We start from the raw sequence: 14133 nt of genomic DNA, 5'->3' as shown, positions 1-14133 counted from the left end.
TTATAGCTATCTTATCAAACATTTGTTTAATAGAAACCACACAAAGGCCAAATGAACACAACTTTTCCAATGTCATTGTTTCTTTCTTAACATGTAAGTCTGCTCAATATCAACTCTTTGTTCATCCCCTGAGAGTACAGCGTGCAGTAGAGGGTTACATGCATAGAACAAAAATGAGTTTCATTTTATTTTGCTCAGGTTATAGACATCTGCAGTGCTTGATACAATGATTTTTTTCAACTCCATAAAAAAAGATAAAGTGCTGAGAGAAAACATCACAGAACAACAGTATGTTTCAACCACGCATAAAGTCAAACGAGCTGTATAAGAAGTAGCAACAAATGAACAATAACACATAAAAACTCTATAAAAGGTAAACTATTGCAACTATTGGCCATCCAGTGACATTGTAAGGCTATTTGATTTACAATTTATAAAATCTGTAAAAAAAAAAAAAAAAAAAAAACATTCCAAGTTTAAGTGTTTTTAATGAAGTGTGTGGCAGTAGTACATTTACTTTCTTCCTGATGCCGCTCCAATCTGCTATGTTGGTGCAGAAAAAAGTTGTAGAACAGCTTCCGGGCTGCAACATCTGCTGCTGAAGTTCGTCCAGTTACGAAGTTACTTACGAAGGTAAGAAAGGAGACATTTCTCTCGTATACTGTGCTGGCCTGGTGTTTCCTTGCCCCCCTGCCAGAAATGAAGAAACGCGATAGTGATTTATCAGTGTGTTAAAAGCTAATATAAAGACTAACTCATAGCTTATCATGTTACTGGTGTTGTACGATCATTAACAAAATTATTTGATTTGAAAAAAAAAACAAAACAAAAACATTTTGAATGTGTATCTGAAAAAGAAAAACAAAAAAGTAAAATATTAAAAACAGACATATTCGAAAAGGAGTGGGCAGAAGTAAAAACTTATTAGGCTCCACCCCTTCACCATCAGTTAATCATTTAGTGTTAATAAGCAAATAAATATGATTCCATATTATTATAAAGTATATATATTATATTATGTGTTGTATATTTATTCCATGTTGAGATGTTGAGTGAAGTTTTGCCCCAGAACTCAGCACAGTAAGTATGGCAAAATATGCGAACAGTAAAGAATTTGGAAGGATTTATACAGAAAATGCTTTGCTTTGTGTAATACTAAAATGCTCCTTGAAATTTTATTTTGTCTATATATATTGTGAGGTTTCCATGTAATATTGTGATCTATTGTGAAACAGAGAAATTTGATTTCATGAACCCTTTCTAAGTAAACCAGGGCTACTCAATTCGGTCCTACGAGGGCCGCAATCCAGCAGATTTTCCATGTATCCCTGCACCAACACACCTGAGTCAAATTAGGTGGCTCTAACAGCCAATCAGGTTCTACACAATGACTCATTAATTTGACTCAGGTGTGTTGGTGCAGGGATACATGGAAAACCTGCTGGATTGCGGCCCTCGTAGGACCGAATTAAGTAGCCCTGATGTAAACCTTCACCCATGGACCCAAACCACATCGACAAAACATAAATTTAGTTTTGATAAATTTAGTGATTTGTTGCTGTTAAACCATTTTTTTATATGTGCATTTCAATATTGATCATCTCAACCAGCTGTCCCAAGTTGTCCTCTGAACAAAAAATAATTTGTGTCATCTGAAAATAATACAAATTTCAATATTTTCCAAATATCACATATATTATTGATATAAAGAATGAATAATTTCGGTCCTAACACTGGCCCCTGAGGGACACCACAATCAATTATGATTAGGAAAGTTATGAGTAACCATTTCGAGCTCTTTGTAATGGGCAACTATTTGAAAATGAATTTTCCATTCTCTAAAATGTTATTTTGGACATAAAGTTTGTTGTAATTGGTAATAACAATGTATTTTATGTACAATTCTAGTTGCATTTAATTATTAATGTCATGTTAAATAAACATTTTTGCTATTTATTTAACTAATTTCAGGCTCAATTTTCAGGCTGAAAGCCAAAGATTTACTAAATAAGAATGTTTAATAAAGTGCTGATATAAAGATGTGAGCTGGGCCTTAAAATAGGATTTATACCAGTAACTAGAAGCACTCAGATCAGACCTCAACAGATATTTCAACTACCTAAAAAAAAAAAAAAAAAAGACAAGAAATATGCTGCATATCTTGCCCTGGGCTTGACCAGGTAATGGTCAAGTAATAGTAATGGTCAATGGTCACCTCTAAGAGGAAACTTGACAGAGCTTTTTCTTAATTTGACCAGTGTGGTTTATCTCTCAATATATCAGCATCAGACAGTATGAATCCAAACAAGTTTAAACCCCACCTTGGACTTCTCATTCTGAACACAAAGATAATCCTGTTGATTACTTTAGAAATAAATGACTTAACTGTTGTAAATGGCAGAGTTGTTTTACTAAAGCAGCGTCTGTCTCGTTAAAGCTCAAGTTACCTGAAGTAGTTTGCAGTTTCCTGGTTTAAACATCTCACACTATAGTAGAGGAATCTATCATTCCCTCTGCTGCTGACATGGTTTTAGCTATAATTAATGAAGTAGCAGCACATTTCTTAGTTCATTTCTTTGTAAGCACTGGGGTACATGTGATAGTGGGATTCAAGCAATGACTGCTGATGCTCTCCACCTGCGTTGCTCCCTGTTTAAGCAGCAGTCTAACCACTTCTTCCTGCCGGACTGTCAGTGAATCCAGCCCTACTCCATCTGTGTTTTGACTTTTGTGTATGACCTGTTTCTCCCTCCAAGGATTTTTTGTACCTGCCTCCCCCAGCCAGGTAATCTCTGCTTCCTTGCTGCGGTTTTCATGAGTTTTCATGTTATTTCTTCGTGATTGGATGGATGGAAAGGAACACTGGACTTTTTAAAGAAATCCCTGTCTGAATCTAAGTATTGGATCCCTGTTAACCCTTCAGTTTTCATTCCAGTTTATCACCTGTTCACTAGTGATAAAATCTAATGACTTGTTCCTTATTTCATTTCTGAGATTTCCTGGAAATTTCATCAAAATTCGTCCATAACTTTTTGAGTTACGACCAACAGCGCCAAAAACATAACCTCTGCCTTGGCAGAGGTAATCAATTTGCTCAATTATTGTGTGGACATTGAGATGTGAGCTCACAGTACCTCTTATGCAACAGGAGCAGGATTTTTTTCTGGAAGAAACAGATACATCAGCCTTTTCACTGTCATCAGCTTTTTAAAACACAAACAGTTGGACAACAAACCTGTGTTCATCTTACCTCTGGAAGATGTACAATACAATCATTAATATAAATGATGCAACATCAACCATGATCCATATCATTCTGTATGTAGAGGGTGACTGAAACACACAAACATGCCTGCAGGGTCAACATGTGCCACACATCTTGAAAGTAAAATCTTTAAATTATTGTTTTTACATGCTGGATGATAAAATGTTGCTCACCATGGTCCAGTCAGGCTGCTTCACATCCTTTAGGAGGTGGCAGGAGTTAGTGGTAACAGAGCTGGCCCCAGCACACCACAGCAGAGAGAACAGCCACCGCTCATTAACAACCCACAGGTTCACTGTGACATTCTTCCTCTGGAGTTCACTGTCAGATACAAAATGCATCATCAGAAACTGAAAGCAGCACATGCAGGACTTGCAGTGTACATAAATGAAGAGTGAAGTAGCATATAAAATTGTAAGCAGGGCCTTAAATATTTTCATATTGCATGCGCATGTAAATGTATGTTTGTAACTGTGTAAATACACTAAGCAGCCACATTGTTACAGCCATTCTAACACTGTGGAGGCTCTTTACTGGTTCCTGAGCAGTTTTTATATTGTGCCAGTTCTTATCATCCTGCTGTTGCTATGTGGAACTGTGCCTGGTCTGCAACAGTGTAGGTGGGTGGTACGTGTCAAAGGAACATCCACGTGAGTGCCAGCACCCAAGATTTCCTGGCAGAATGTTGCATTGTTAACGAGATGCTCAATATAATAATCAGTACACCTTTCAGTGGTCTTAAGGCTGGGACTGATGGGTGTTTATGTGCTGTAAGTGGGTGTTTGTTTGGATGTATTTCTGCTGGAAATCTGTGTAAAACTTTAATGATGGTCTTTTTTCTCCATTTTATGTTGATGTGTTGACTATTTTTTGCATTTGATTAAATACCTGTTACAGTCAAATAGAAATCATACTGACAAACGCAGATGGTATGCATGCAAAAGTAAAACATTCATTGTCATTGTGAAAACGTCAGACAACCTGATTTACGAAAGTCGGATGCACATTTTAAGTAAGATTATTTTGTATTGACTTCTTTTACAATTTTATATTTAAAGAGGTTTAAGCAAAAGTACTCTCAAGCAGGTATTGACAAGCTGCAAATGCTTTAAAATCTGTGAGTATGTCAGTATCATTGCACACAACATTGAGCAACATGTAAAATCTGTTCCCATGGGCTCCATGATGTTAAGCATAGAAAAGTGTAATTTCAAAATCTTCAGCATGAGGTCATTCATAGCAGATATTGTTGTGTGCTTACAGTTATTGTGTTGATCAGCAGCATTTTAAGTAAACAATGCAAACCTATACAAACCTCTTTGGCTACCCAAACTCTTACTATGTGCTTCCTTTCTGTTTTACCCTCTAAAATTAAACAATTTTACTGATCCATTTTGGGATTAGTCTGCTACTCACTCATTGAGTTACAATTACAGGATTTTGAGCTTGCATCGTTTGCATGTTGCTGTATGTGGGTGAACAAAGATGCACATTAAAGCATTGTTACACCTGACCAGTTACATCCGTAATTACTGTGTATAAGGCACAAGGAAAGCCTCCGTCATAAAGCAAGGTGGCAGCAACAGCTTAAATGCAATAAATTAATTTAACACCTGCACTATTGAATCTGAATTCCCCTGGCGGCTATTACACCTCTTTGTTAAGCACCAGCACCATGCCTCGGCATGCTATACACACACATACACACACTTCATTACTATGCGGCTGTGCATTCCTGTTGGCATGATCACATACTGTAAATAATGTGAATACATTATATTGTCTTTTTTCTTTTTACCTGATCTCATCCATACTCAGTTTGCTGTATTTCACATTTAGGTAACTTCCTCCTTTTTCAGACATCTCACTTTCATTGTTGTACACCTGGATAAAGTCTGGAGCAGCTCTGTTTACATATTCTCTTTGTGATGGAGGAAGCCAGAGGACCTATAGCAAGAAAATCCATTTAATATATGTTTTGAAAGAAAAATTGGAAAATGCACCACAAAGTTTAGACTTACCAGGCTTGGGTCAATCCCAGATTTTTTGATGGTCTCCACTGTCTCTTTGGTATCGTTCTCTTGATCAGGACTTTTAAGGTCAAATATCACTGAGATATTGTACTGTTTTGCGAGGTGAAGGAGCTCAAGTAATGAGGGTATAGTCTGGTTCTCGGCTGTTTTCTTGTCCTGTTCGGACAACTGGGACACTGATTGGAAAGGATCTGTCTGCAAAGTTAGATAATGCTTCTTGAATTAATGGATTGATATAAACTTGCCAGTGTGTGGTCAGTTATGTCAAGAGGCATAGTCCTTACCTCTATGAACCATTTGCCTGCATTCAGACTTTGTAACTCCTCAAAGTTCAGCTCAGTGCTTTTTTCAAAGCTTCTGTTATGGAAGTTGCTTTTAACATCTGTCGTTCTTAGCAAGAACTCACTTTTATTGTCGTGCATCAAGAAGGGAATTCTGTCTTTACTAATTAAAACAAAAAGAAGAACAAAACAATATAAATCAGCAGCACCTTTAAAGGCAAAATCATTTATAAAACATTGTTTTACATTTCTGTAACATCCAATTATTTGGAGGAAAATATTAAAAATAGATTGTTTCTGTCCACATCTGTTAAAAAATTTTTTAAACTAAACTCACTAAAGGTGAGACTATGGTATACCTGAGCTGCACGTCTGTCTCAAAGGCCGTCACGCCGCACTTGATGCTCCTATGGAAAGACATCATGGTGTTCTCTGGGGCCAGCTGAAAACAGTAAGGACATATGGGTGAGAAACACTCGTGCACCAACGACCCTAAAGCTGTGTGAGCATGCACAACACTAAACTGTGTTAAATGGAGCTTATTGGTTACCCAGCAGCAGGGCAAGCTAAACAAGGGTAGAGCTACACAGCATATGGGGTCCCTCAGTCGACTTAACATTGCTCAACACCTGAGCCAGCGATAGACTGATGTTATGTGAAAATATAAATAATGCAAAGCTCAGAATGTTGATGTAGTGCATTTGCAAGCGGGAATGCAGGATGGAATATTTTAGAAGTTGATTACAAATTAAATGATATTTTTTGCTTTCTTGCCATAACAATGAAAGACACAGACTATATCTTGGCTGACAACAAACTGGAACTTCTGTGCCTCAACCACTGCAGTTATTTCCAGAGGTGCTGTCAAGGGGGAATGGTAGCCTAGTGGTACAGAGGAGAACCTGGGTTTAAGTCCTTGGGGTGGCAACTAAGGTAAAAACCACTGTGGATCCCTGAGCAAGGATCCTCAACCTTGAGCAAGGATCCTCAACCCCCACTGTTCCTAGCAACTAGGATGGGTTAAATGCAGAGAAAGAATCTCCCAGCTTGGGATTAATAAAGTATAATAAAATAAAAGTTAAACAAGTAACTCACCATCGGTGCGCCTCTGTGGCCGATGAGTTTGGGTTTTTTAGGTAATTCTTTCAGCTCTATCAAACAAGGCGACCGGATAACCAGGGGACACAGGAAGATGGCAGCTGACACAGTTAGAAATACTAATGCTATCAGGAACTTAGATCCTAGAAGAAGAAAAAAACAGTAATAATCTAACAGCTATATTCTCCACCTCATGTCTAACCACACACTCTTTTTTCACCTATGAGCCACACAAGCCTCAGTCTCTAAACTGATGTGAACAATGTTTATTGGAGCAATTAAACAGTAACAGAAGAAGGTTGGTTGTGATCTTGGAATAGCTAGGATGTCTGTATCAATTACTTGTAAATGTGATCATCATTGCATTTTATCAGTCTTAATTTTAGACCATCCAATCAGATTGATAACAAAAAACAAGTAATCTTGTCATGTATTTATTCAGAACTTTATGCAATCAGTGACAGACAGTTCCACCTGTCCCACCAGCTATAAGGTGAGAGGCAGGGTATATCCTGGATAGGTCACTGAGCCATTGCAAGGCCAGCACACCAAGCCAAAAAAAAAAAACAAAGAAAAAAAACACTAACAGTCACTAATTTAGAATCACCAATTGACTGAACCAGCATGTTTTTGGACTGTGGGAGGAAGCTAGAGTAACCAAACAGAACATATGGGAAAGCCTTTCCTGCATATTAATCAATCCACAACACGTCAAAATGCAAATGGGAGAAATTTGGGACTGTAGCTGCTCTGCTTAGATGCAGACATCCTGCAGAATTCACACCAAAGACCAAAACACAACATGCAATCCTGAATGTATCAGAACCACAGGTAAAAAGGAAAATCTGGAGAAATCTGTGTGTGTTAAACCTTTATTGTGTCCACAAGTTGAAAACCCTAAATGATAATTAATAAAATGCAAACAAGAATGACATAAGAAAGAATTGTAGCATTTATAAAGTTGATGAAAGACAACCAGCTACCAAGATGTTAATCAAAAAGGATGAAGCTACAATCAGAGGAAAAGTAGCAAGTCACACCAACACCTAATCACAGCTATAAAACATGGTAAGAGAATCATCAGTTTGGAGCTGCTTTGATAACCCAGAGCGTAAACCATTAGATTAAAATCAATGAGGGAAAAATGAATTAACACCTGTCTTAAAACTTAACAGCAGAATATCAGAGCAGCTCTCTTTGACCTCAAGCTTAAGGAAACATGCAACAAGACAGCAGTGTGGTGTATTACCATTCAGTGTAGTGAGATTATTTTTGTCTATAAGCATGGATCAGATCACTTTACAAATTATTGGCTCAGAAATCCTGGTATAACCTGGTATTGCAGTCCTCCAGTCCTCGAGGGCCGGTATCCTGCAGGTATTGGATGTGTCACAGCAGTAAAACAACTGATTCAAATAACTGGGTCATTAACAGGCTTGTGCAGAACTTAACAAGCTGCTGATGATCCATTATATCTGAATTAGGTGTTTTAGTAGGGAACCATCCTGCAGGACACCGGCCCTCGAGGACCTGGGTTGGTGATCCCTGTTGTACTGAATGTCTAAACAGTGTTGCCTGTGAATTATGCCTTTGTGTACCTTTGTCTGACATGTACCTTTATTGGCCATGTGAAAGCCCTGAAAGACAAATGAGCTCAGGAGAGTCAAGGCTCCAACAGCACCAAACTGCAAGAAAGGAGCCATTGCCTACCAAACAACCAGCACAGACAACACACAATGGTTACACACAACTTCAGCTATGTTTAAAAAAAACAAAAAAAAAAAAACAAAACATTTACAATCAGGTGCTGTACTCTCACTGTACCTGGAGTGAAAGAGGAACAGTTGGCCATTCTGTTTGCCACTTCAAGCTTATTCCTATGACTAGCAGAGTGATGAATATCACACCCAAAAATAGGAAAATCTGTGGAGAGAAGAAGCACATGTGATGTTTGATGGCATCTCCAGACGTTTATACTGTATATTGAACAAGTAAATATATTATTACCTTGTGCAGCATGTGTAAATCTAGTTGTTCTCTTAAGGCAATTTGGATCAGTGCAAATACCTGAAATCATTGGTAAAAGTTACAAAAATTCAAATTGCAAGTAGATAATGCCATTTCTGGAGAAATTGGGGTGGGAATGCTGAAACGTTCCAACCATTGTCTCTAGCTAACTACTAAAATGTTTAAGCTGATTGAATCTATTAAAGTTGAGGTTGCCATGGTGATGTATAAAACATTCCATCAGGCTCAGAGTGAAAAATTCCTCAGATTTTGTCCTTAGCTTCTGCTGTTTGAGAAACGACCGTTACTTCTTTTGACAGAGTTGTGCTAAAGCACCACAGGGCCTCCCAGCACACATTAATGTGCCATTTGTAGCTCAGAAATAGACAAAAAGTTGTAGTACCTATTAACAGGAGTTTAGGGCACAGTGGGTGGCAATGGAAAGAATAAAATCTATTTTAAAAAAGAAACTGGAAGTATATGAAGAGGTTTGGCAACCATTTCAGGACTTTATAAAAAAAGGGAAAAGCAGAATTTCAACAGTTGGAGAATTCAGACTAATATGGTTATATTTGTTTTATAGTTTATCAATGAATTAATCATATTATTTACATATGTATTGAGTACCAGTGGTTTGTGTTTTGTATTAACTTTGTTTTATTATGCTGTATGACAGGTATTAGAGAGATTAAGTATAGGGTTACAGGGTGGATCATCTTTAGTTATATTAACAGTATGATAAAATTACCTTGGTCATTTTCAATGGAGGACTCCTTATTGTTGAATATTAGTTACATTTGAACTTTGCATTTTTCTTTTTTGTTTGGTTTTTGCAATGATTTGATGGCTGTTTCAAAAACAATGCAATGCACATCTGAGATATATCATTGCACTGCTGAGCAGATACTGTTTCTCTTTCTTTCTTTCGCACTTTATAACGATCCCACCAATTTGCTGCAATCCCAAGCATCCAGTTCCAGTAATCAATCTACATGACAATAATATATGATTTACTTCAGCCAGTCTATCAGCATTTGCAGCAGCACTATTTCTTACCAGCAGCAGAACACAGTAGATGGTTAACACTGCAGAAATGATGATCACCACCATGAACCAGTTCACCCACCGTTTCAGAATGCTGAATGCCTCCCTTATAATTAGAACAATAGAGCAGAGCACAGGGTTAACAGAGTAGAGGTTGCCAGTATCAACAAACAAAAAGGAGAGGATTCAGGACTTTTATACTGTTCAGTGAATATGTGTGATAACTTACGAGTTAACCTCCTCTCTATCATTAAAGGTAACCAGACAAATGTACATCCAGCACAAGGAGAGCAAGGACACCACAGTGACAACTGAAAACCAGCAGCATGAACACTAGAATAAAAAAACAATAAGGAAAACGTTAGCTATTTCTACTTATTCATGCATAGGTTACAAGTATGCAACATGCATGTGTGTGTGTGTGTGTGGACAAGAGAAAGTATGTTTAATTTTATCTGAGACACAATGGAACATGTCCAACATATTTTCATAGTTGGATTTGTGCCATAATACTACAGCATGAAGGCTTAGCACAAACAACCTTTTCATGCTTTTTCACCGTTCCACCTGTAATTTTCAACACATTCTCCTTTATAAACAAAATTACAGACCACCATCCTTCCACCTCCTCCCCTTTTTAATCAAGTTCTACACAAACACCAAACAAGCCTGTCAGAGCTTGTGAGTTAATTTGTTTCTTGGCACAGAATTCCCTTTTCATATTTTTATTCATTACTTTGTTTTCAGTTTTAACATTATGTGAAAAGCTTTCACCCCACAGAAGTGTCTCTTAAGTTTCAGAGCATCAGATACTAAACAGAATAAGTTGTTTAAATTAATTTACATTATGAATTCAGTCTTTCTAGGATGTCAATCCATGATTGTAGGGAGTTGTAAAGGTTATTGCAGGTACTAAAAAAAGACAAGTTTAATACAGATCAAACAAATTACAAAATGAATAGTGCTATTGAAAAAGATCAGATGAATACTGAAGATGAAACACAAATGGGGCTCACAATACTCACTTTCCTACTATTGTCGCTTGACTTCCTCCAGTAGCAGCTATACAAACCTCTGCTGCAAACTCTCAAACAGCCATTGTCTTGACACATTATGTCTTCTCTTCAGTCAGAGTCTGCTGACTCTGTTCTGTGCAGACTAGACACCTGATATTTGTGGGCTGAAGAAGGCTGAAGATAAAGCTTTCCAGCGGATAGCCCTGGTCTCATTCACCTTCTTTAAACCTGCAGAGCAATAGAAGAAAAAAAGGCAACTGTGACAGAAAACCAATGAGGAGGGGGTTTCTTTTGGTATTAAGGCAATCTCTGCTCAAAACCCCCCTCAATGGAGCCTGTGTGCAACGTGGGGGTTAAAGCTGCTGGAAGAGCTTACAATGGGCAACACCATGGGGTATTGAGAATGCTGCACAGTTCGGCCTGAGAGTGAGGTCACACTATTTGAGCATTTTGCTGCACAAATTGATGCAGTGACAGGCGCAGCCATGCACAGAGAGCACGTGCAGGACGTAAACTGACAGTGAGTGAAGACTGAAGGATAAACAGACAGAAAACAGAAAAACCGTTGGACATGGATCATAAAGTAAATTTCATCAGGGTAAAGTCAACATGTTGGGGCCAGTCACTGCTTAACTGTGCCAGGTTTCGGCTACCCTTATAGTATGCTTGTGGGAAATTTTGCTTGTCACTTGTCACCCACTCTAGACCCACATTGAGCAACACATGGTTTCTGTTGTTGAAACCTCTTTATTACTTGTATCTTGTTGAACCTGATTTGACTTGGGCTTTCGCCAGCTAAATCCTCACCTAAAGTAGCTTTTTTTTTCTCAGTCAATCCCTTCTGGGTAACAGAGAAGTTCAAGGTTAGGGTGAAAGTATGGCTATGGGATCAAACATGTTAACACAAAACTTGAATAAACCCTGAGAAAATTACATCAGAACATTAAGTGATATTTATAAAAAAAATAATTTAGAAATCAGATCTAGTAAGCACTCACTGGCATAGATTACCTGGCTAAAGTGAAACATAAGGTGCACAGTTTCCCTGCATAGTAAGAGCATTCCAGGAAGTTTTAAACATGAGTTAAGTATTGAGTAATAACCATAATGAGCAACCACCCTGTCGTCCGATGACTGATGAGGAAAAACTAACAAAAGAAAGAAAAACAAACAAAATTTCTACCTTGTAACGAACAATTGGATGCTTGTAGGCAGTTGGATGGCTTACAGTGGTAATAATACAACAGCTGTTTGTTCATTTATTTGATTTTTAATTGCTGGTCACCAACATTTCAGAGCTGAAGTGTGTATTTTCACACTGTTGGTAAAACTTCATAACGCAAATCCATACGCAGACTGCCATCTTTATTTTTTAAGTAGATTAAAAGATGCACAGGCGCACCTTGCTGAACTGGCCATCCACATGGGCATTTCTGCTTTGCACTGTTTGACAGTAACTTGTAACTAAACACATATTGAGTGTGCTTGTATAATTAAACCTGTGTGGCATATCCAGTCAAATTTTAAAAGATTTATGGTTACACATTAAAAATGAATGGAATACAACACAGAGAGGCAACAAAAAAACTAATTTAAATCAGTTTCAAATGTCATGGACACTGGACTCTAGTGTTAGCTCTTTTTGTTTGTTTGTGTGTTTGTGGGCATGATTGTTTCTTCAGACAGATTCCTATGGTGCAGCTGCCTTTCATCATGGATACCAGTCATCTACTGATCCTCCTGAGTATTTAGACCACATCACTCCTTCACTCGACGCCAGAGTGTTGCACCAACCACACTTGACAATCCTGTGTAAACCTTCTAGATCCAGAGCCACCTCTGCACTACTCTGCCCCCGCAGACCGAGGATCAGCTGTCTGTCCGCTCGCTGTTATACTGAACAATTTTTGTCATCTAATAAACCTTTTTCCCTCAGTTCTGGAACTGTCTGCATTTGGGTCTGCACATCTACTGCTTTGTGACATCAAATGCATAATCATGCAGGTAAATTCCTCTAAACAGTGCTTTCCTGCTTCATGACTTTCCCTGAACTGGTGCAGTGTGAAATTTCCCCTCCAGCAAATCTTTGTCCTTCCTTGTCTCCTTTTAAATGTCTCACCAAGAAAAAGATTAATGACACTTAACAATGACTTAGGATCAGTTTTTAAAGTTCTCGGCTGTTCAGAGGGTTTTTCTTTTGTTTGTTTTATTCTAGCATTTTGCTTCCAGTAAAAAAGAATTTCCTCTTCTCTCCTAAAATAGTCTTTTCTAAGAGGTTTCTATGCTTTCTAGAGGTCTTTCAAAGTTTTTCTTTGGACAAGGACTGCTCTTTTACTCACCTTAAGTCCAGTTTTTGGCCCGTTAGGGTAATAGTTTCTGTCAAATCTTGACCCTTAACTTCAAATAAACTCAAACTAATTTCAGGGATGGTGGATGGAAAATTGCTCTTTGCCAAATCTGGTGCAAAACATCTTCCAGCTCAATGTGATTAATGTATTTGGCACATAGCTCCCGTAAGAAATAAACTCAAACCACCTAGTTAAATTACCTTGTTATTTATTTATTCTTAATCCACTTAACTCTGATCCATAATTGCCTCAAGCTACAAAGGTGGCTAATTCAAGAAATTAATTCCCAAGTATGTGTCAACACATAAGCAATTTTAAAATATCTAAGGCAGGTTTTTACAGGTTATTGTATATACACTTAATATGCGCACATTACTTTAATTGCAAATTAAGTGCTAATGACAACAATGTTTGACAGCTGTAAAATATCACAAAAAAAGCAACAAAACATCTACTGCAGGTAAACAGTATCTAAAAGTTATGTTTCATAAGAAAAAAAGAACATTCACTGAAGCTTCATCTGAAGAATAACGGTGGCTATATCAAATATAGGCTTTTTCTTATGTATTAATATTGCACCCGTTATTAAATATGAGCTACATCCCACGAAATTTGTACTGCAATATTTTAACGTATTTTATATGTGATCCTCCTGTCTTCGGAAAGTTTTCTTTTCCTTTCTTTTCTGTTTGCAGAGTACATATCTGATTTAAAACGCGCGGTTCCAGAGAATTTACGTGAAATAGTAAAACAGTAGCCTATGAATGATCTTTGTGTCGGATTAACTCCTTAAAATGATTTCCATTCAAACTATTTAACAGACAGTTTCAAGCACAGAACTGAACAAAATGCCATTTTTACGACACCAAAAGTTACTCGTCCTAAATCAAACTCACAGTGATGCACACTTCGTGGGAAAACGTGTCCGTGCGTCTTCTTCTCGTGGCTCGCATCCCTTCCACTTGTTCCGAGTCCGTGAGAAGACTGTGAATGGGGCACTAGAGTGAGAGCAGTGGAAGGAGGGGCCAAAAAAGAGAAGAC

General features: G+C 37.8%; 1 protein-coding gene across 1 annotated transcript; it reads right to left on the bottom strand.

The window, feature by feature from the left end:
- gdpd2 (glycerophosphodiester phosphodiesterase domain containing 2) lies at window positions 1-14133 on the bottom strand. The gene is made up of 16 exons (XM_041990589.1): window positions 13989-14133; window positions 10754-10972; window positions 9958-10061; window positions 9741-9834; window positions 8685-8744; window positions 8502-8600; window positions 8293-8383; window positions 6675-6820; window positions 5939-6021; window positions 5583-5742; window positions 5287-5493; window positions 5064-5212; window positions 3439-3586; window positions 3251-3333; window positions 3135-3163; window positions 1-690 (listed from the first exon to the last, which is right to left on the bottom strand). Exons 2-16 carry the CDS (start codon window positions 10838-10840, stop codon window positions 626-628), a joined length of 1605 nt encoding a protein of 534 aa, XP_041846523.1. The 5' UTR covers window positions 10841-10972; window positions 13989-14133; the 3' UTR covers window positions 1-625.

Source organism: Melanotaenia boesemani, chromosome 7, assembly GCF_017639745.1.
Source record: "Melanotaenia boesemani isolate fMelBoe1 chromosome 7, fMelBoe1.pri, whole genome shotgun sequence".
Classification (NCBI taxonomy): domain Eukaryota; kingdom Metazoa; phylum Chordata; class Actinopteri; order Atheriniformes; family Melanotaeniidae; genus Melanotaenia; species Melanotaenia boesemani.
This window is presented reverse-complemented; position numbering and strand designations above follow the sequence as displayed.

Excerpts from the sequence above, each read along its gene's own strand:
- gdpd2 (XM_041990589.1), bottom strand. The coding sequence starts at position 10,840 with ATGTGTCAAGACAATGGCTGTTTGAGAGTTTGCAGCAGAGGTTTGTAT. Across the intron at positions 5,213-5,286 it reads CTGGGATTGACCCAAGCCTG|GTCCTCTGGCTTCCTCCATC; the intron begins GTAAGTCTAAAC and ends TTCTTGCTATAG. Across the intron at positions 691-3,134 it reads CTGCTCCTGTTGCATAAGAG|GGGGGCAAGGAAACACCAGG; the intron begins GTACTGTGAGCT and ends CATTTCTGGCAG.